The 24,812-nt window shown below is 36.8% G+C and overlaps 1 protein-coding gene across 50 annotated transcripts in view; it reads left to right on the top strand.

Moving 5' to 3' along the window:
* LOC126299121 (twitchin) overlaps nt 1–24,812 on the top strand; it is a 484,418-nt gene that overhangs the window by 70,811 nt on the left and 388,795 nt on the right. For all 50 annotated transcript variants that reach the window (XM_049990829.1, XM_049990822.1, XM_049990871.1 and 47 more), the window contains exons 4-5: nt 2,609–2,771; nt 13,224–13,365. In XM_049990829.1, coding sequence (XP_049846786.1) covers nt 2,609–2,771; nt 13,224–13,365 — 305 coding nt within the window. The remainder of the gene's footprint in view (nt 1–2,608; nt 2,772–13,223; nt 13,366–24,812) is intronic.

Here is a 24,812-nt window from a genome sequence, read left to right as displayed (position 1 = left end):
TGTAATACCAACTAGACAGCGCACAGGTAATAAAACTATTAATTTGGTACAAAATAAACGAAGCAGGTGAAGCAGCAACCGCTTGAAACAAAGATACTGTGACTGGTAAAAAGTTAGGGCCTACCCTGATTGAATGCAGCTGAAAAAAACTGCAAATTACACTACTAGATCATTTGCTGAAAGTTCGCTGCATTCTGCAGTGGGATAATTAGGAACGAAGTGCAGTTTGGGATTGGACAAGAATGGAAAAGGAAGTCGACTGTGACGTCGTTAGAACAGTTATGTTAATGTGATTCAGGCAAACTACAGAACACAGAATCTGGATGGCTGGATAGGGATTTTAACCTATTCTTCTGGTATCACCTTTCTCGGTAACTGCTCGATATTACAATCCGTTGGACATCAAGGTGGAGGAGCCACTGTTCACACGTTACTTTAGAATATTCCCTTTCAGTTCTTTTTATCAGGAATCGTTGAAGTGCTGGCCAGGAAAGCCACCAGTTCACTAATGGATGCTTGTGTGGTGTTGCTTGATCCATAACTATCTGGTTCAAATTGGTTTTCTGAGAAATATTTTCATTATTAGTATTTAGCCAACAAGAGAAGACAGTTTTGCAATCAAAGTTCTTATCACAAATCTGCGCCAATATAGTGGGTGAAATTCCAGTCCTCTGTAGGTTGATGGGGTGACAGCATACGACATTATTAATGGTTAACCACCATTATTTTAACCTCCCTGGTGTTATTTGAGAGGAGTGGACTATGTGGGAGCCTGTGTTTCCCCCCTACACTCAACTTCAACAGTGCAAACACTACTATGTTGTGCAAGTGTTTATCAGAAGTGCATTGTACACAATGCTCAGTACTTCAGATATAACTTAGACCAAAATGTCAACATTTAGCAGTTATTGTAAAAGGCAAATTGCTCCTTCATATATCCCTTCACATCGCATCACCTCATACTCCTAGCATAATTCCTTAGGCATAGGTTCAGGTGTACAGGATACAAACAGAGCTAAAACCATGAGCAAGCTGCTGAAAGATCTCGATGGTAGATAACATGTAGATGTATGTTCAACATTCCATGTAATATGTGGGCAAGCATTATTCTATTTGAATACAGCTCCAGAAATAGAATGGAAGAAGGCTACAACAGAACTAAGTTGTGCATATCCTATTCTTGCACAGTTACCACTGAGTACAGATATTGGAGCATGTATGTATGTCAGGGTTATTGTGTGGTTCGTCCCCCAGTGGATCCCCCCGGGAACATCTCATACCAGACAGGTGCAACCCCAAATGTTTATGTGGTAGAGCAAGGATGGTGTATGCTTACATGGAAATGGTGTTTGAGCAGCAGTCACCGACACAGTGTAACTGAGGTGGAGTAAAGGGAACCATCCCACATCTGCTGAGGTAGATGGAAAACTGCCTTAAAAACCATCCACAGGCTGGCCAGCAGACCGGACCTTGACACTAATCCTCTGGGCGGATTCGTACCGGGGACCGGCACGCCTTCCCATTCAGCAGGGCATTAGACCGCACGGCTAGCTGGGCGGGTTATTGGAGCATAATAGTTACATATACAAGTATTTTCCACAGCCAATTACTATGAGGGATCCATTGCAATTAAATGTTGATTTTTTCAGTGCAGTCTTACATATTTTTGATTAGTCATGTTGGTATTTTAGCAGGCTGCATGTATTGTTTAAACATTAATTACAATTGTGTAATAAGAAACTACCGTTCAGCTGTTGCCATTTTTAACCTTTTAATCTATTAGATATTACACAATTAGTGTCTCATATTATCATTTAATTAATTAATTTATTTATCTTATAAGATCTTGACATTTACCAGTTACCATTAAATTTGTTTGGTGTTAGTAAAATCTTTGTTTTGTGTTGTTATTTTTGTTGTTGTTGTTCTTGTTGTGGTTGTGGTTGTCTTCGGTCCAAAGACTGGTTCGATGCAGCTCTCTGTGCTACTCCATCCTGTTCAAGCCTCTTGATCTCTTCATAACTAGTGCAGCATGCATGTACTTGAACCTGCTTACTGCAACCAAGCCTTGGTGTCCTTTTACAGGTTTTACATACACACTTTCCTGCATTACAAAACTGATGATTCCTTAATGCTTCAGTTTGTGTCCTTTGAACCAATCCCTTCTATTAACCAACTTGTGCCATGAATTTCTTTTCTCTTCAGTTGGATTCAGTACCTCCTCATTATAATACTGCCTACACAGCTAATCTTCAGGATTCTTCTGTAGCACCACATTCCAAAACCTTCACTAGAAAATGGATTTGTAACTCAAAACCTAGAATGTGAAAAATATATCAGTTGTAAAATGTAGGCAAAATGTGTGTTTTCTTATCTAATGAAATACATCAGTTTAATATGACCATCGTCATTTCATTATTAACATTTTTAAAGTAGATGTACCTGTTTATATGTTTTATGATGTGTTTCATCAAACTGTATCTGTCAAAGGACAATAAAAAGTTCATCTTGGTGTAGCACTCAAATTATTTATTTATTTACTCTAGACTTACTCTAAATCATAAAATATTTCTTATCTGGTGACAAGTTTTCATGTTATGATTCTCAGGCAAATAGATGGCATTGCCCCAACTTTTTCCAAGAAACCTGCAATACGACAAGAAGAAGATGGGAAGCGGCTTCTGTTTGAATGTCGAATTCAAGCTGATCCCCGACCAACAGTAACATGGTCTCACAGTGGTACTGTTGTGAAAGAATCACCACGACACAGGGTTAGTATGTTAACATTTTGTTATATAGTTCTAATCTATTTAATAACCAAATAAATAGATAAAGTCAATATAAAAACAAAGTGATTTGAAATCCCATGATTTAAGACAGTGTATGATATGTAGACTGGTGAAACAGTCACACTTTTCAATATCTTTCCTCATTTTGCACACTCATTCCAGGTGTGTACAGCTCACTAAGAGGTGACTGTGGTTTTTCATAAAATCTGAAAATTATACCTGTATTGTGTATTTCACAGTAGTTTGTTTAATATGTGTACAGATAATGAGAAAATGACAACTTTTGTAAAGTGTGAGGAAAATACAGTATCATTTTCAGTTCATTTCATTTATTCATTTGTAGACAATTCACTTTGTGTGAATGTCAGGCAATATGTGTGCAATGCATACACGTTTCATAAAATACAAAAGCAGAAACAAGCACATATTTCTATATGTAGACATAATATGCAGAATTTACTAAATATAGCAATCACACTATTTTTCTCAATACTCTTTTAACACTGCTAAATAAAACTTTTCAGTTTATTTGTGAACTTCTGCACTTCCTTTATGATCTGAATCCACTGAGGCAGTTTATTGAACAGAATTCAATCAGCATTTACTTGCTCTTTATCTATTTGTCATATTTGTTTGTTGTCAGTGTGGTAATAATTTTTTCTGTTTGTATTACAGCAATGCACATTCCTATTTAATAATGCATTGCAGTTTACATTCACAAACATAATTGGTTCATATGTATATAAAGAAGATCCTGTCTGTCAAAATGATAAGCACATAATCCAAATCAGAATATACACAACAAGTGTGGCAAGATAAACACTTCCAGTAATCTTACCCTCATAGACTGTAGTGAATGTTTCACTAATTATAAATACATTACGGCTTTATGTAGCCAATTTTTCTGTGTATGGTTCCCATCTCATATATTGGCCAACAGTAACACCTAAGAATAAGAACAATAAGAAGTTGGCTAGCCATTGGTTGATTTTGACAACTGGTGCTGGTTTTTAGATGTCAAGTGGATGTACATTGTCTTATGGCATTTAGAAACAGGTTATTCCCATTGAAATATTCATAATTTCTTTATTTAAATGACATTTTTGCAGCTAGTTATTCCACAGTGCAACCACCCATTACAGTAGACATGTCATCAGCATACATAATTATCTTGCATTGCACTGACAGTGGCATGTCACTCATGTATGAAACGAACAGTAATGGGCTCCAACACCAACCCCTGCAGTATGCTATACTTAATTTCTTAGAAGTCAGAGAAAATGACTGTTATCAGTTTTATATTCTATTGCAACACAATACAGCCTCTTTGAAAAAATTATTTTATTACAACAGATAATTTCCTCATTATTCCATAGTTCTAAAGTTTCTCTAACAGAATACTGTGGGATAAAGAGTCAAAACCCAGAGAAAGACAGAGTAAGAGTCTGCAGAAACTTTTGTTTTGTTGAGTGTCTTAATACAACATTTTAAAAAATTCACTATTGTGTTGTAGTTGACTTGCACCTTCGAAATCCATGCTGCCCCTTTTACAAATCTTGTTTCTGTCAATGAAATGTCTTATTCTATCTTTTATGACTATCTCCACGACTCTGGATAAAACAGATTTAATAGTGACTGATCTGTAGTTTATATGATCCTCTTTATTACTGCCCTTATATATATGTGTAGTGTAGGAATCAGAGGATGAAATTTTGAATGTTTTCATTAAAGGAACTTATAACTGGAAATGTGAATTACAGTTTTTACAGAAATATGAACATTCTACACATTTGCTAGGCTAAATGAAACACCAAAATACTGTAGTTTGGAAAATGTTTATTGGAAGTAAAGTTTGGAAAATGTTTATTGGAAGTAAAGTTTGGAAAATGTTTATTGAAAGGTAGAATACAATCAAATATTATAAACTGAATTTGTGTCTTCACTGCCTCACTGTGATGACCATCAACTTCATTACATAATGTGCAATCCCAAACTACATTTTATCTGATTCTCTGTAAGATTCTCCCCATTGGTAGTATCAAATGCTGTGAAGATGTACTCAGTTAGCTCAGAAACTATTCCTGTTGGCATTGAGTACAGAAAGGACTTTACATAACCCCAGACTGAAAAGTGAAGAGGGGTGAGGTCAGGGAAGTGCACAGACCAAGAGACTGGGCATCCCTTTCCAGTTAGTCTCTGCCTGAAGTTGTTTATGAGATGTGTCCTATCCTGATGATAACATTTATTTTACATTACTAACTGTACATTCCTTATATCAAAATGTTTGAAATTTCATCATCTACAGTCTCCCAAATTTTGAAAAAATCATTCTGTTATACCCTGTATATGAACCATCTTACTTGTTTTTAAACATGCTGGAGATATTCCTTCTTCCATTGACAGCTTTATTAATATGGTATGTGACTTTATCACACATGGGGGACTGTCTTTAATTGTCTTGGTACCTATTCCATATGACCCCTTTTTTTGACTAATTGTATTTTTTTTACTCCTGTTTCACTTGTTGGAAGCAAGAATAAGCTGTAAGTTACTGCTGAGGTGATCTTTCTAGGCTCTCCTTTTGTAGGATTTTGCTTTTTGAGTTTCTCAAATACTGAAACATAGTGTTAATTAAAAATATTGTGGACTTCATGCAGGTCTTCACATTTTTCCCTTCCTTTTCTATTGCTGTGTTTTCAGTTGCCTAGCAAGTTGAACTTTTTCCTTCAGCATTTATATATGACCAACAAGTCCTAGTAATATTTTGATCTATCTGTTTTCTTTTAAGGTATTTATATTTAGCTTCCCATATTTGTCTCTAATATGCTTTCTTTGTGTTCTTGCAAGTCTAGAAAACTAACCTCGGGGTTACTTGTGTGATACTACTGCTCCTTCATTGATTTTAGTTCTTCTTTGGCCATCAGAATGTGGTCCACTTCTTGTCTTGTCTTGTCATTATTTATTTTTCTGACATGCTTTGAATTCTATATAATAATTCAGAGCAGAAAAAATTCCACATTCCAACTATATTCTCAGCCCTGGATACATATTCCTACTGTTTTGATTCTAGTAGCCCATCCAGTACATTTGAATGTGACAGTTTCATTGACGAAGTTCTGCAACTACCATACACTAACTTGTCTCATTTTCCAATGTTTCAGTTTCTTTCCCATAATGGTCAGGATGGCTTTATTTATGATTTGCACTCTGCGTCTACACCAAAGTGTATTTTAGATCATGTGATCTATTTGGGCGTGTGTTTCATCTGTGGCTCTAGAGTAGTTTAATTCTAGTTTAAGATTAACTGTTCAGGTCACAAAAGCTCCTTTTATAAAACTTTCCATTAAAATATTAATATTTGTATCTCCCTCCACAACTATACAAGTGAAATACTGTACTACTTTGTTCAAAATGGCTTCATATTCCTCAAGAATACTATATGTGTCACTGTTAGAAGATTTGCATAGTCCTATTACTAAGTATTTCCCCCTTGAACCTTTACCTGTCCTGCAGCTGCCTCAGAAAAAAATGCAGATCATTTTGTAATGGGTCATGGAAAGCTATCCCTTATTCCAATGATACATATATCCAATGATTACATATATCTCCACCATCCTTGTGTCAATACTTAATAGAATGTGATGTTCACTCATAGTCTACTATAACTTTTATTTAATTTTTTAAATAATGTGTCCTGTCATAATGAATATGTCTGGCAAATCAGTAGGTAACAATATTTCTGTGTCTTTTGATTCTGATGCAAAATCCTTAGATTACAACTGCAAGTCTCAGTATTGCTGTTTACTATGTTACTTTTTCCTTTACCTCTGGGCACCCACGTGGTTTCTATTGGCAATCCCCATTATGGCCTTGTTGGTAATGCTGGTGTGCCTGGTAGCAATACATTTCCCTCTCCACAGCTTGTCTGTGTTTGAGGTTTCAGAAGATCAGGCAGTAGTATCCAAGCATCCATTTCCTTTAAGTGATGTCTTTCCAGGTGGTGGTATTCAACCATTTACATGTTGCTTATTACTTCTAATATCTCTCCTGACATTTCCAAGTTGTCATAGGTATTTCTATGGAGAGCATACCTTGTAAAATGAACTTTCACATCATTACTTGCTTCAGAATGTCACATGTCTAAACGTACTAAAGATTTATTGAAATTTCCTGCTTTCTGCAAATATTTCCTGGTTTGGACAGAATTTCCCCATCAGTTCATATCTGTGTTGAATGTTGTTTCCATTGTTGTTGCTGTGGTGTTCAGTTCGAAGACTTGTTTGGTGCAGCTCTCTATGCTATTCCATCCTGTGCAAGCCTATTGATCTCTACACAAGCACTAGAACATACATAAATGTGAATCTGCTTACTGTATTCAAGTTTTAGTCTCAGTATCTTGCTCTATCAAATTCTTCTTGCAGTATCATATCTCCCATCTCATCTTCAACTACTTCCTCTTCTCTTTGTGTAACATTTTCCTTAAGTTTTTACCCTTATTTGTGCCCTCTGTATATTCTTCCAGTCTTCAGCCTTCTGGCCTTTGCTTATTACTGGTTTACCATCTGAGATCTTGATATTCATAGATATGGTTTTCTTTTCTCCAAAAGTTTCTTTAATGTTCCTATAGGTAGCATCAATTTTTCCCCTAGTTATGCATGCATCTATAGGCTTGCATTTGCCCTCTAGCCGTTCCTGCTTGACCATGCTGTACTTTCTCTCTGTCTCATTTTTTGGACATCTTTATACCCTTATGTCTGTTTCATTTTCTCATTTTTATGTATTTATATTTTAACCTTTCATCAATTAAATACAATATCTTCTTTGTTTTTCCATGGATTTCTACTAGACCTTGACATTCTACCTATGTGATGCTCTACAGCCTTGCTTATTTTGTCTCTTGAAGTTACTTATTCATTTTCTATTGTATTCCTTTTTATCCAGTTCAGTCTAGCATTGCATGATGCTCCCTCTGAAGCGCTCAACAGTCTCTCGTTCTTTCAGTTTGTCCAGGTCCCATCTCCTTAACTTCCACCTCTTCTGCACCTTATTCGGTTTTAGTTTGCAGTTGAAGACTAATGACAAAATATTTGCATAATTTTTCTCTTTCTGTCTCATTTTAAAACTCATGTGATAATGTGACCTTCATTTCTCTAGATGTTATTTATTCCACCAGTTATCTCACAATAGCTCTCATTTTTGTTTCCACCACTTCACTGAGGGGTGCTCCTGTTTTTATTAAAACTGTGGTTTTGCACTGGGTCTGCATATATTTCAGAGTCTCTTTCAGTGGTTACATGACACACTCCTTGAAATTAGCTTTGTGTTTCAATAAAACTATTGCTTACAGATTACACATCCCAAACCCACATTCACAGTTTGGTTTTCCAGCAATAAAATTCTTGATGCAAATTTTGTGAATTAATTTCCATGTCACTGCATGTAATCTGACCATTTTCTTGATTTTCAAACTGCAGTCTATCCACTTTTAACTGATGCGGCTGGTATCTGCACAGGTGTTGCCAATGTATCTACTTGCTCAGCTATCTCAAGTCAAGAAATTAGTCTGAGATATTTTCTTTAAACCTTTGATGTAAATGTTTTGGTCATAATACTAAAAATTCCAGCTCATTTGAACTTATACAAACATTTGAATTAAGTGATACTGTGGTGGGGTGGTTTCGTCTCTTGTTTGCTAGCACTGAGTAAAGCATCCTGCAAAATTAATCTCCACCTACCTCAGTATAGCATTCATTCACCATCTGTTGCTCTGCATTCGTAGGCAGTATACAGATGATGTTAAAAGCAGCATTGAAGAAAACCATCGTCCATACTTACGATTACATAGTCGCCGTAACTCAGGTAACAAAATAAACCTGCAAACCTCTAGTAATAATGGTCATAAGGGGATGCTTCCTTCCTGCATTGAAAATGTCCGCTTATCGATACTAATGTTCTTTTTAATTGTCTTTTAACTATGGTGTCAACAAGCCCATATTTACGTCAATAAGACATCCACTACTAGTTCATGCAGCTTATGTCGCGCGCAAGACAGCCAGAAATGTATTAAGTCCAACCCAAAATATTACGAGATTAATACAGTCAGTACTCTGCTATGAAATGAGTTTCACACTCAGTCATTTTTAGTGGATTCTTCAAATGAAGATGCTCGCCAAAATGTTCTGTAAATGCATACTGAACACACCACGCAGAATTATTTACAAAGGCCGATAGTTTCACATGTAGTTTTTCTCTGCAGCAAACACTCCAAAATCTCCCAAACTTCACAGAATTGTCTGTAGCTGTAGCTGCATCTGCTTGCACGGCGATACAAACCGAATGTGATATAACAGTCTTTTCTTCATTTTACAAATAATTTTTGCGGACACTTCTAACATGACCTTCTCGTCCGGAAGCTAGTCCACAACTGCTTCAGTCCCATTGCTTTCAAGGCATGTAACTCATCCCAATGCGCAGGAAAGACTTTACTCTCATTGGTTGATGAAAACGAACAGCCAATCAGATTAATCTTTCATGATCATGTTCGAGCTCAACCTTTTTTACTCCAGTCAACATTTGCAGATTCATCTACGTCATTTCATGCTGCAAATATTAACAAAATATTCCATCGAACCAAACGAAATGAAAACTAAGAGAAAACTATACTTGAAATATACTTTAGAACTGATTGTCCTCTTACTGCCTTTCTGGTTGCCTTATTACAAAAGTAAACACTCATAGAAATATGTCATCCGCCAGTTAGGGGGATTCACAGTTTTTCATGACATCTTGGTGGCGTAACACTTGCTAGTTACGTAAGGTGTAATACAATATAGAATTGAAATTTGACATATGTCCCACATACACACTCACATTCACTCTCATTCACTCTCGCCCTAACACAAAATATAAATATTGTCTTTTAAAGTGTTATTTCCATTACAAATGAAAAATTATCAAAAGTTTAGAATTGAAAATCCTTATAAAACAAATCAGCACACTAAGAGTGCTGTTACTGTTTTCAAATAACTAAAGAAATATAAACTGTTACTATTACTGTCTGAATTTATTTTCTTAAGTGTTGGTTAAGTACTTTTTAATAGGTTTTTTATATCTCTGAAACTATTATATGTAGCGGTATCAAATTTCTATGCAAAGCTCGTCTGAATAACAAAAGGTCATGTACCAAATTTTAAATAAAACAGCTAATAATTAACGTAGTTATTTAGTTTCTTAGGTGAGGTGAATAAGTGATTTTTAATATGTGCCACAGTGAGCATTCTCATGGTCCGCTTTAGTGACAGGTGGGGCTATGACACATACAGCATGCCACATGCCGGCCACCACTGAACACTACTGTACTGCAGGCTCCCAAAACAGCTTGCCATAATGTAACAAAGTTACTGCAAAAATCTGCAATCACGTAATAGCTGTGACGCTACAATACTTCATTGGTTTTTGAAGTTGTTGTAACTTTTAAATAACTGACCCAGTCATATTGAATGAGCTTCAAATTTTTTAATCATTTTTGTTTATGTGATGGTTTTATTTCAGAGATTTTATGAACCTACTTTTCTTTGCAAGATACTGAAAATATTTTGCGTAATTTAGTGTATTTAATATTGTTGCTTCTTGCGAAAGTGGGCAAATGCCAGATTATAGATCCAAAGATTTGATGTTCAATCTTCAGTTGTCTCCAACATTGTTGCCCCACTTATCGCTCCTTCCACCTCTAGCAATTTTTCATATTTGTGAAAAAATCAAAATTGCATGGTAGTTTAGAGTCCAAATTAATCTGTACATCCTCGTATATTGGCTGGATAAGCCAGTTCCAAGGCAAGGATGTACCACCTCCAATAGGACCATGCCTTATGAAGTTCCAGTTAATGGGTGTCAAATTTTGGAGTTGGCTGTAGACTAGTTATTTTGAGATGTCATGATTGTATTGATTGCTCTACTAGAATGACAATTGAATGAAAAATGGGGACACATAATGAGACTCTCTTATGGTATTACAGGTAACACAGGCAGAGGAGAAAATTACTTTAGAATTAAACTGGATCTGTGCTCTTCTCCCGCGCCTGGGTTCCCGGGTTCGATTCCCGGTGGGGTCAGGGATTTTCTCTGCCTCGTGATGACAGGGTGTTGTGTGATGTCCTTAGGTCAGTTAGGTTTAAGTAGTTCTAAGTTCTAGGGGACTGATGACCGTAGCTGTTAAGTCCCATAGTGCTCACAGCCATTTGAACCATCTGTGCTCTTCAGATTGCATTAGGTATCATGAAATGTGAATGGGATAGGTCAATTAGGAATGGTGATGGGCTAGCATATTATGAAACTTGGAAGGAAAGTAACAAGTGAAGACTATTGGTGATGCCATTTTGGAAATTTATAGTACATCCCATTAATAAGTTTGTCAGATTTATTACCTGAGTCAAGGCAGAAAGAGCTGTATCTACTAACACAAAAAATGAGGCATAGTAGATTGTAATTTAGTTAGTGGCTTTTGTTCATAAACCTTATGGTCAATGTACCCTGAAATCAGAATAGATGGTGGTCAGTTTTCCCATGACAGCTACTTAGCAGCTGAAATCTGTCACTTGCATTTATTTCAGTTGGCAGCTTGTGAACTAAATATGAGATGAGTCCATGGTAGTTTAGTAAAGTTCCTATGCCTGTATACCCTGCAACACATTGGAACTAAATGAGATAAGGAAGATTAGATTTTAATGAATGTGTGGTGATGAGATCAAAAGAGTTTGGGCATGTGCTCAAAATGGGCAAGAAGGAAATCAGCTGTGCCTTTATGAAAAATGCCTTGTGGCATTCACCTTAATCAATTAGACATGAAGAATGTAAATTTCACTGGCAGTTGAAGATTTGAACCCTGCTCCTGCATCATGTGGAGTCAGCGTCATAACCATGGCACCATTTTGTACATTGTTTCTGAGCTACATGCTGCAACATTACAAGTAGTACAGTACCATCATCACAGATCATGTACAAAGTGTCTGCAGTAAGCGGAAGTGCATAACTTGTGTAACTGAAATGAGAAAAACAACCAGGATTGCTAATCTGTTATCAGCTGACACTTTGTATTTTCCACCATTGATTCCACTGGTCTGGTTGTAGGTATTAACAGAGGCACATCTCTGATAGCTGATATTATCTCTGACTTGTTGTTAAATGTTGAAGACAGGACTGACAAGCTGCCACGAAGCACTCCTTAACAACTGTGTCATCATAAAATCGTTTTGCGTGTTTCATCACTACTTCTGACACACAAAATGATGCTACATTTTATGCTTTTTTTGGTAGGTTTTGCAAAATATGACTGTTGTGATTGTAATTGGCTGTTTAGATTAGAAAGTGTCTTCCTGTCTTCCTCCTCAGCTCACTACCAACAGCTGCTTCCAATTTGAAGTCTTTACAAACTGTTCTAAAATGGCATTCAGTATTTCTCTTTTTAGATAAGGCTAAACTAGCATTAGATATCGAACATAAACAACTGTCTTTGTGCACTGCAACAATAATCTGTTCTTCCCACTTACCATGGAAGTGGCATGTTTTTCTGTGTTTAGCTGCACTCATTTTTCGCAATAACGGTACTAAGTGAGAACTAAAACTTGTCACATGCATTGTTGCTGAGATGTGCTGTTGTGGTATGTATTGTTGCACTATTTTGATTGCGATTGCTTCAAAAATGAGTGATATGGCAGTTATTTGACATGTCAGCACAAACAGCAACTGAGTTTTGATAACACAAAGTATTTAACTGATCATTACCTCTGTAATGCACACTGTTGTTTTGTGGAATCTTGAAAACAGGGGTTTATGCTACATACTAGAGGTGGAGCTTTTTGCCACCTGTACCGAATACCACACCTCCTCACACAGCAAACCCTCAATGTTCTCCCTGCTCACTGCATCTGTCAGTCACAACCCAGCAACTTACAATTTGACAGTTCGCAAGTAGGAACCTCACCATGAAAGAGGAAAGACTGTTGCTTGGCGTGAGCATTAAAGGTGGTGAAATGGAAATGGGAATGAAAGGAGTGAAAACAGTGTTGTGGGATTTACTGCCTACAGTTACTGTGCCGAACACTCATTGTCACCAAACAGATATTTCACAAAAACAGCTCATTTTCAAGAGATTTTGGAAAAATGTTTTGAAAGATCAATGTAAAAGATCAATGATAAAGCTATGGCGATCAACTAGTTGATCGTGATCGATGTGTTGAGCATCCCTGCAATAGACCAATTAATATACCAGGCCAATATGACTTTATTATTTTTAAAACTGACTGACACAGAGGTGTTGGGCTTTTGTTATGATCAGTAGAATTGCTATAGTGCGGTAACATTAATAAGACAATTCACACAGATATCTTTGCAGCAAGAAATATAAATTGAAATTTCATCTTGTGGTTTGTTTTACAGCTGTCTGTTGAAAAAGATGGTCATTCCTACTTTGCAACACTTGAAATTAAAAATGTCACTGTTGAGGATGCTGGCAAATACAAAGTGACAGCTAAAAATGAATTAGGAGAGAGTAATGCAACAATAAGCCTGAATTTTGACAGTAAGTATTTTTTGCTTTTATACTTTGTCCGTGGAGAAAGATGGTTTCTACGTAGAACGCAATGTACAAATGATTCTTATTATGTGACATGTCATTTGACAATTATTTTTAAAAAATGTTTTGAATAATTGTGTTATATAATCAGACTGTTTCCAGTTATTTTTGTCATTATCAACTGTTTTTTTGGGGACGGAGGAATGGGGTAGAATTTGTGGATCCTTCGCTTACCCCAGTTGGATTTTTTTTTAAAAAAGAAAACAGCTTTCAAAATGATTCCTATATTCCCACAGGTTGCTTGTGTTGGTAATCATGAAAGGTCTCTCTCTCTCTCTCTCTCTCTCTCTCTCTCTCTCTCTCTCTCTCTCTCTCTCTCTCTCACACACACACACACACACACACACACACACACACACACACACACACACACCATATTATGATCACTAAGTCACAGCAGGAAGAAAAGTCTTCAGAACAGCAGTGTGTCAAGAAATATGTTTCTAAGTATAAAATGTTAATAGATGTTCATCCCTCCATTTGCTCCACTCGTAATTGAGCAAAAATTACAATGTAGTGTCTGTGACTGGCACCACAGCCAAGTGTTGATGCCACTCCATACGCATTTAGTTACTTTGCCAATGAGCATATTAAAAAAATAATAAACCATTAATTCCAGTTACAGGTTACAGTATCCATGCTTTTGTAATGAACCTTTTGCAGCTTTTCTGTTGGAATGTTTTCTTTGCATTCACACTTACCTGTTGTCTTATTACATGAGATTGAGATACCAGAATTTTAGTACACAGGGAGAAATACAAAGTGAATTAACAAACACTCTGATTTACAAACTCACCTTTAGTTACAGGACTGTACCTAGCATGCATCCAATGAATTATTAGCTAAATTTTCTTATTTAACAGTGTTGACGTGAAATGAACAAACTAATTAGCTGGTAGTGGACATTTCTATGCTTTATCAAGTAACTTGTGGGAACAAAAAGGCCAAATCATTACTGTTTTCTTTATTTTGCTCTTTTGGATTTGTTATCACATAATTTGTACTGTTCATAATGTCAGGCAGATTTTATTGTGCATTGTTCATATACTTTTTATTATCAGTGTGCAGAAGTTTTTACTTTTTATTTTTGTTTTTCAATTTTTATATACTTATACATTTATTTTTTAACTTCTGGTGAAATATATTTGGGAGAACAGCAGAGAGAGAAAAAGAATATCTATTTTTATATATACGCATATATATTTATATTTTTTTTTGCTAGCGGGTCTACAAAGAATCCGTCATTCTCACGTACATTTGCTTTCTGCTTCTGGTTTTCAGTTTTTAATTTTGTTGGTTCAGAAATGTAATCAGCTTAATTAATAATGTGGGTGTCCAAGTGTTCTAACAGCGTTTTATGTGAGTGAATTTCTGTCAGTAACCAATCAAAAAATCTTGCCATCAAGTGGGAGAATCATCGTGAGTTTGTTATTTTTCTTGTTTTGTTCTCTAATCATATGTTGCTTTTAGTGAGCAGTTACAGGAGCTGGTAACTACAAGTACAAAGGCTGTGACAGTACAACAGTATGAATATTAATCAAGAATTTGGATTTCATTTCCTTTTTAAACATATTTAATCATTTTTGTGAGCTGCTTCATGTGACTGTCAGGTTTGGCCTGCTCTCTAGAGCAATCTCACTCAGCTGCAAAATAAGTTGTATGTTTTTTCCCATTCTCTGTTGAGAGTGTAGTCCAGTTAAGACTAGTAATTGCTGCTCATGTTCGGGATTGCCCTGGGTGGATTACTGTATTCTGTGTTGTACACATTCATGTAAATATGCAAAAAGTTAATATGATATCTACACAGTTATATTTTTTATATTAAATTGATACAGTCCTCTGATGCAAACATACATGGCCGAGATGTGACAGCATGTTCTAGTATTAACTGGGCTTTATTGTTGATCAGCTGTGAAAAAGTCACATTGTAGTTGTCCTCACCAATCATTGTACTGATGAATTATGAAATAAGATACATTGCCACATCACATCTCAGCTGTTATTGTGTAAGTACTGTTTCACTGATTAAGTCAGCTACTTTATTTTGGTGCTACTGTATTGTAATGCACCTTTGCAAACTATCTTGTATGTGTGTGTTTGTGGCTTGTACTTGTCCACAACAAAAATGAAATCATAGGGCTTCCAAGTGAACCATTCCATATTTATATCTTTCATTAGTAATTATAATACTTGTCTGAAAGATTATGCTGTGAAATGATCCCGTAAACCTTTGCGTCATTATTACTAAGTGTGTATAGTTGAATATTTGTCTTCATTTGATGTAAAAAAAAAATGAACTTAGAGATTGTGAATACTGAAGAAAAACATATTGTAAGGACCACCACTAAATCAATAAAACTAAGATACATAATTAAAACACACACACACAATCCAACTCATTTACAAGGCATGATTTGTCAGCATTCTGTATCAAATTTTATGATGCAATTAAATTGTGTTTGGCTTAGTTTATTTTACCTATCAATTTAGTAGAATTAAAGGAAAAGTGCATAACTGTCCACTATGAGAGGTAATGCATGAAATTATGTATTCTCAGCACTCTCTTGACACTATTGGTCTTGGAATATTGAATTCCCTAAAGATATCTGAAATGGAATGTTCCATGTGTCTAGTTCCAACTACCATTCCATATTCAGAGTCTCTTAATTCCCATCGTGCAGCTGTAATCGCACCAGAAACCTTTTCACATGAATGACCTAAGTACAAATGACAGCTCTGCCAATGCACTGCCCTTTTATACCTTTTGTATGAGACACTACCACCATGTATATATGTGCTTATCACTGTCTCGTGACTTTTGTTACCTCGGTGTATAGTGCCATATGGTAACTGCTTGATTGAGAAAGTGTAAGTGTAAAAAAATTACCGATTTCATTTTCCAGTAGAGTCATGGCTATAAGAAGATAATGATAACCAATAACCAGTTTACAGTAGGTGTGGTCCTGCACTTCAGTAGCTGTGGTCCTGTACTGCCTCATTCCTGTACTTACTTGCAGTCATTGCACAGTATGGTAGCCGTTATGATGTGGAACGTGTTAATTAGATCATTATGGACTACATTACAGTTGAAGATACAAGCCCTGTTAGTCCTGCGTGTGGGTGTAAAACAGGCTTTTAGCTACTAAAAGTAGTATTGTTACCAAGTCGACTTGAAACACTATTGGTTTTCTATCATCATGTACAGTTTTGTTAGTTCTCTACGTTATGTGTTCACATAAAGTTTGAGAACCTGATGTCTTATAACAGGTTATTGTTACAATTGTTTTCCATGCATTAATAGTAGCTGTATTGCAGAGGCTGGTGTTGTGTTAGTTGTATTCTGGTAAGGGCTTATGCCTTGAACTTTTAAGCCTTGAAATGGCTTTTCTCATAGTACTTTCTTTCCTCTTTTTTTCCTTTTATTGCTTAATTTTATGGTCAGTTGCCCTTCCGGAGACCCCAGTCATTAAGGTAACCTGTGGGAGGGCAGTTGTGTCCACCATTTGTCTGTGAATTGTGTAATCTTTATTCTGTGTGTTGTCATATTTTAACTATTCGTGTATCATGTTCTCTGAGGCGGAATTTGGGGCCCAGCCTAGCATTGGCTTAAAACTACATGGGCAACCATATCCAGGCTGGCCCATGATAATTAATCTGCCGTGCTGATTTGATCTATGTCTGGCTCACCTCCTTGGTTTTCAATCTAACACACTGTGCATTACGCATTATGGTAGATGGTCAGGTTAGCTTTTGTCATAGTATCATTACACAGTTTCATTCATTTAAATATTGAGTTCTTAAGTGATTTTTTAAATAGTGTCCCATCAGCATGATGTCATAACTTGTTAATTATGGTAAGTATTACTATTTCAATTTCTTTAAAATGAACCAGATGACTGAATAAAATTAGGCAAAGAGTGAGTACTACATGGACAGTTGGTATGCTATAGTGGGTTCTACGTGTCTTTTTGCTTTCTTTAATGAAACTTTTATCTCGCTTTGCAAATAACAAAAATGCTTTACTCACTTTTTATGCACTATAACATTTTTTTAAATTTTGTTTTACTGCTAGATATTGTTTCAAATTAATTTAATTTCACTTGTGTATAATACTCAGTTTTTGGATATGTATAAAATGTACTTTCATGCAATTACAAACTACCATATACTCCAGTGTAGCCCTTAGCTGTTCAGAAGCTTGCTATATCTTAATAGTATTCATTGCAGCATGTTACGGTTATCTGTTGCTGTCTGATGTCACCATCCATCTACCAGATTGTACATGAAACCACAACACCAGAAGAATTCAGTGACTTAATATATATTTGTATCATTTGTTATTTTATCTTTATGAAAATTGTTTGTATAATGATTCATTTCCTATTTCTGTTTAGTGTGTTTCTTGCCTTATTTGTGTTTTTATCTTGAAGCAGTCGTTTCATTGTGTGTGTTAAATTTTACAGTAGTGTTTCAGGTTATGTTCAGAAAATTAACTTTGTGTCTATATCTTATTTTTATTTTACAACAGGCAATTAGTACCAGAGATTTTACTGTGATTCCTAGAACAGATTTGATGTTTTCCAGTTCTTTGCATAATTTAAGATTCATGTCATATTTCTTCAGCAATGATTGTAAAAATGCTTCCACATCTTACATCTTGGAGACCACATAATTGACACTGACAGTAGACTCTATCCTCCAATGTAATGATGGTGGGGTTTTGATTTGGGTTCTGTTAAGTTCTCCACTGAAATGATCATTCCTTTTCGTTGTACTGAGCAACACGTGCATACAAAGGATTTTGTAGACATTCAACTCCTGAACTGTGTGTATTATGCAGCATTGTGTTAAACCAGGAAACTTAAACTAACAGTTTATAGTTTATTGACTTGTGATTATCAGGAAAGAGTGGAACTTGTATAAAATAAAATGTGATGAAATAAGTATCACCATTTCATAGGAAAAAACCGACACCAATTTAATGACAACTTATATTATTGTGCCAAATTTAGGTGTAAACGTCAGGAGACCATATTTTGGCACTGTACTGAACAGCTATTTTGTTCTTCATGCTCTTGTAAAACTTTTCTGCAGTATCTTGCAAGTAATCCATAAAATGTTAAATTACTACACTCATGTATTTTATTAAGTTTGCTCTTCATACATTGACCTATACTTCTGAATTTTGTAGTTGACCAGTTATATTATAGAAATTATCATCTGTAATAAGATCACTAAACAGTTATTAGACACTGAGTAATGTACTGATCATCAGCGTGATATGCAAAACAACCTTTGATCAGTTTATTAGACAGAGTTGTCTCATAAATTAAAGATAGCAGTTGCATTTTAATTTGTAGCAAACAGATAAATAATTCATGACATAGAATCTTATGTAATGATAGAACATTTTGATGGAAAGTGACATGAACTTGAAGGTGGCCTGCCATTTTAGCTGCAACAGCAACAACACAAAAATCGCCATAATCAATTTACTTTCACTCTTTAATTTCTTGTCAGACCTGCAAAAGGGTTATCTCACTGAATTTGCTTTCTGCTGTTCTGGAACATAGAAATATCATAATTTCATGAAAAAAGTTGATGCCTGTATCTATGTGATTAATGAAGTTATGAAATGAAATGTCATGCGGCTAGGGCCTCCTGTCAGGTAGACCGGTCGCCTGCTGCAAGTCTTTTTTTAGGTGATGCCACTTCGGTGACTTGCGTGTCGATGGAGATGATAGGATGATGAAGACAAAACAACACTCAGTCCCTAAGCAGAGAAAATCTCTGACTCAGCCGGAAATCGAAGCTGTTGCCCTTAACTTGGCATTCTGACATGCTGACTACTCAGCTATCGAGGCAGACAAAGTTGTAAAAACACAACAGTCCATTTTTTTGTGAGCCCTTGGTCAATATTTATCTACATGAGAAGAAATTTCAAATATCTTTGATTGAAAAGTCATTTGCTGTAAAAAAAGGTTTGATGCAGCATCCTGTACAAATTTTATTAAAAATTAAACCACCAAACAAAGTAAAATGTGTCTAAGGCATACATATTAAAATGTACAACCATTTATAACAGGCACAGTACTCTCAACAGAAAATTCTCAGACAAGAGTCCATGGGCAAAGATAAAAAGTAAATAAGTCAGCCATCTCATAATCAGAGGAAATCATTGCACAGGCTCTAATTTTCTATTGTCCCTTGGTCATTTTGTTGATTGAAGTATGCGGTGAAGATTATCAGTGTTAGTCATTTGATTTTGAGTCAGTGTTCAGTGTGTAACCTTATTTGATAAATGGCCACAGTTATTTGCTTTGTGTCTAAGTGGCACATATCACTACAGCATCAAAGGTGGTAGAGTTGCTTTGCACAGTTTCAGTAATTCTCATGAAGGAGTGGCTGCAAAGCATGATGATTATAATTTTAAGGCAGAGCACTTTCTATGCTTCATCTGTTGTATACAGGCTTCCACAGTGAATATCACACACACACACACACACATACACACACACACACACACACACACACACACACACACACACACACACACACACAGAGAGAGAGAGAGAGAGAGAGAGAGAGAGAGAGAGAGAGAGAGAGAGAGAGAGAGAGAGGGGGGGGGGGGGAGGGGGAGGGAGAGATGTAAATAACAAAACCTGAATTTATTTAACATTGAGAGTAGCCTTTAATGAGTGTAAGCATTGCAGACATTACAAAGAGCAATGTTTTGGAAACTCACATAAGATTCAAGAATTTTGAAATGTATTGTGGCAGACAATTTGATCTCTCCAACATTTGTCACTTATCAGCATTGTCCTCGCATAATACCTTCGACAACATGACTCATTATCTTCATTAGGTGCTACGCGAGACTGTCCATCGAATCGAACGGGTCCAGAATTTATACCTATGCACTTCCCCCTCCATACAAGATTCCAGGCATTCAGTCTGCACTCTGCTTCTCCTTGCAGCCTCTGTAGTCATTCTTTTTTAAGTCTGAAGTGCCCATCTGTGGGCTGATATTCTTATTTTGGTAAGTGGATAGAACACACACATGGTGTTGAGCTTCCTGAGAATCTTGTTGATTTTGGCAGAAAAAGATCCTGAATAGGGCAGATGTATCACAGTTTCTGCCTTATCTTTCTCCTCTTCTGGTAGTGTGTGGTGGAGTAGTTTGTTGAAGGGTCTTCTGAATCTGTTAGGTTGTGAATCCATTCTTGGAAAACACTGATCATAGATGTTCTGTTTCTGCTGCCAAACTATCTATGTGTGGCAAAGTGTGTGCCTTGTGGACCAATGTCTTCTAAACTTTGCTCTTCTGCACTTTGTGGTAACAACTGCTGGCTTGCAGATACAAATCAGTGTGTGTAGGTTTGCGATACATACTGTGGCCAAACAAGCCATCTACCTTCCTCTTGACAAGTATGTCCAGAAAAAGCAACTGACCATCCTTTTCCAGTCCTATGGTGAACTTAATATTTGGGTGATGTGAGTTCAGGTGTTCCAGAAGCTCCTTGAGCCTCTGTACCATGAGGCCAGATCACAAAGGTATCAACCACACACCTGAAGAAGCGGGTGGGTTTGTTCTAGCCATCTCTAAGAGACTCTTGGAAGACAACAGCATTGTGATGTTGGCAGTAGGCAAATGGAACTGCACAGTCATTTTGCAGCAGGCTGATGAGTGCAGGATGATGAGAAAGTGTGTCAACTTCTGGGGCACCCTGCATGCAGACTTTTTCAATATGCCCCTACAGTCAAAGGAGACAAGGCGACCAGGACTCTCATGAAGGAAACTAGCTTGCCTGACAAGGTCATTAAGCAACTATGTACAATCAAGTTAAGTACTGGAAGAAACTGCTGTTCTCATATGCGGGGAAGTGTATTCACCACATCCACAACTTGCAGTATGTCTTGCAATGTCTCATGCAACTACATATCACAGTCTCAGATTTAATATGTCAGTTCTGATGTGGTATCCCTGTTCACTAGGGTGCCACTAAAAGACTCATTGGAGCTGATTGCAGAAAAATTTGACATTGCTCTGTTGGGTCTGTTCAGGCATATACTGACCTCAGTTGATTTTCAGTATGGGGCCAATATTATGAAAAGGATATACCTTTGTGTCCAGTGGTTACCAATTTGCTCATGGAGAGATTTGAAGATGAGGCATTAAAGACAGCTGGCTACAAAGCCACATGCTTCTTCAGGTATGTGGACAATACCTTTGTGATCTCACCTCATTTTATAGATAGGCTAAATGAGTTTCTGGAACATCTGAACACAGGCCTTCCAAATATTAAGTTCACCATTGAGTTGGAAAAGGATGGTCAGCTATTGTTTCTGGATGTACTTGTCAAAACGGAGAGCAAGTGGCTCCTTTGGGCAGTGTGTATGGCAAACCTACCCACACTGATTTGTACCTGCATGCCAGCATCTATCACTGCCCACTGAAAAAGTTCTGAGTTGTGGAGACATTGGTCCACAGGGCAACAACCCATTTGGAATCTATTTCTGCCCAAATCAGCAGGATCATCAGAAAGCTCAACATCAAGGATTTGTTCTGTCCACTTAACAAAATAAGATGGCTACTGGGAAATGTGAGACAACCTGGGACAACAAAAACCAAGAATTTATACTATACCTTGCCAATAGGGCATGTAACTCATTGGCCAAACAACTAGGATAGTGGACATCAGATGCAAAGAACATCAGAGGCACACCTGACTAAGATAGGCAACTGAGTCAGCCATTGCCAAGCACTGTCTGGAAATCAGTCATTCCATGAACTTTGATGAAATAAGGGTTCTGTCACAGACCCCCAGATACTGGGACAGTGTTATAAGAGAGTCTATAGAGACAAAGGTAACAGAAAACCTCATGAATTTTGATACTGGGTACCAACTCAGTTGAGCCTGGAATCCTGCACCAGAACTGCTGAAACACAATGAGTGCAGCACCAGAACTTCACAAAAAGAAGAACTGGGGGTATGGACATGAGAAACAAGCACCAGATAAGAGCACCATGCACACCGTACTGAAGGTGGAGCGTCACAGCATGCTCCTAGTGGGAGTGGACCACAAAGGGAACAGCTAGAACTGCACTGGACCAAAAAGAGAATGCCAGTGTGTAGATGGGTGTTTGAGATCAAAGACAAACCACCAGTATTTGGCCTGGCATGCTAGACTGAAGAGGGAATGCCTAAGAACATTTCTAGTTGGAGCAGACCACAGAGACAACACCTGGAACTACAGAAGAGCATAAACAAAATGTCAGCCGACAGACAGGCACCCTGGACCAAAAATGGAACACCTAACGATGCTGCTAGTGGAGTGAAGCATAGTTGGAACACTTGGTACCTACTATGGTGGGAAAGGAGCATGAATCTGTTCCACTCAAACAGTATTAGGTAGCACCAGATGAAGATAACAAGTCACATTATTGAAATATCATGCAAGAATGACGCTGATATCCACCAGAATACCCAACACTTCAAGATGCCACTTGTTCACGTAGTGTGGGACTACAGTTATTATGTTTAGGAATTACCATTACCAATATTGACAAAAAGCACGTTTTAACAAATATTTTGTGGTCAGAAAATTGACCATATTATGTGTAACCATGAATTACATATGTTAATTTTCAGTGTAGGACACATACAGAAACTGTTACAGAAATTAAAAACTAATCACTGACTTGTGATTCGTCAGCTTCTTCTGACATACTTTATGTCAAAATAGATCACAGATGAACTGCCAGGTGTCAGTGTGCGACAGTCATTGTGCCCATTGGACACTGACATCCAATAGTACACCCATGAACTGTTTTGACATAATCATGGACTTGTTCTAATGGGTTGTGTCCCTTTGAGATTAACTTATGGTATGCAGGAAATGTTAGTAACCTACTAAGTATATGGGACTGTTATACGAATGATGATGAGGCATGATTCTTTAGACAGGTGGCATATCCACATTTAAAAAATACTTACTAAATAATAGAAAAAAATTTACTTTTGTGTGCTATGATACAGATCTCCATGCCAGTTGTATCTCTCACCAACTGCTAAATAAAAAGATGTTATACGAAGATGCACTGGAAATATTTAGCTATTCACTGATTGGTAAAATGTTACACTAGACAGAAAAAATTAAATGCTATGATCCACTCTATATCTGCTAATTGTTTTACTTCTCACTTCCATCAAAAGTTATTGATTGCATCATTTGCTCTGAATATTAAACAGAAATTGACTTGGAAAAAAGAAAGAAAATTTTCCAAGTCTGCTTATATGTTCCATATTTAATTGGCGTTTGAGTGATCTCTCATGGCAGTGATGGGAGGTGTGACCTACTGCGCCATCAGCAGTGGCAGGAGCAGCACTTGGCAGTGAGTTATGAATTCATATGAAGTTCTCTATTTATTCTGACATATAACAAATTAAACACTCCTGGTGATTTAGTGATAAATAGTTTAATAGCGTGCTGGTAGTTGCAGGACCATCATGAAGTGCAATTACTTGTAGGACTATGACTTAAAGACTAATAAAATCATCAAAATTTTATATAAATTTAGTTTTAATTGCTGTTTAGTGTCAGGGATTTGGAAAAGTTAGAAGATAACTCATATTCCATCATAATTATAAGGTCAAAGATTAACAATATTCTCAAGCTTCCACTGTGTCAAATGATTAGATTTCCATGAGTGTTTGGTGAATTACTCTTTGTTCATTGTCATTTGGTACTGACTCCCATGGAGTTAATGGCCATGTCATTATATAGCCTCAATTGCTGGATTCCATGCTGTAGTGAGCTGCAACCTACCATCTTTAATGCAATATTTTTAATGTCAATTGCATTTTTTGTTAAACTATACCAGAGACGACGGATATCTTGCCAGAAATAATTCTGTACCCACTTTGCAAAGCATATTCTGCCACAACTCATTTCTTAGGATGGTAGAGATTGACTCATCTTTCATATTCTATTCAGCACTGCTGTAAGTGTTCATTTTCTACCTGACTTAATAGTAACCACACTCATGACATATCTTACATATGTCAAGCACTGTAACTTCTATGCCATCCTTCTCAGGCCTCATAGCTTGTTATATTTTGATGGGAATTTAAACACTGATTTGATGTTGTGTTGCTTCAAGAATCTGCTAACCTTCCCTGTCACTGAGTCACAAAATGGTAAAAATGCAAGATTATTGCTCTCTTGCTTGGTAGAGTCCTGCTGGCAGGTTCACTTGAAATCGGCTGTGAAATCTGGCAGAGGTTGTAACTCTTTCTGTGGAGCAGTTTTTGTAGATGGCTCAGTTCTTGTGGCAGATTTTTTGGCATGTGGGATGACTTTTTCTCGATGCAGTAGAGTGCTTAAGACAG

This window comes from Schistocerca gregaria, chromosome X (assembly GCF_023897955.1).
Source record: "Schistocerca gregaria isolate iqSchGreg1 chromosome X, iqSchGreg1.2, whole genome shotgun sequence".
Classification (NCBI taxonomy): domain Eukaryota; kingdom Metazoa; phylum Arthropoda; class Insecta; order Orthoptera; family Acrididae; genus Schistocerca; species Schistocerca gregaria.
Note: the sequence above shows the minus strand (reverse complement) of the source record. Positions and strands in the feature narration are given on the sequence as shown.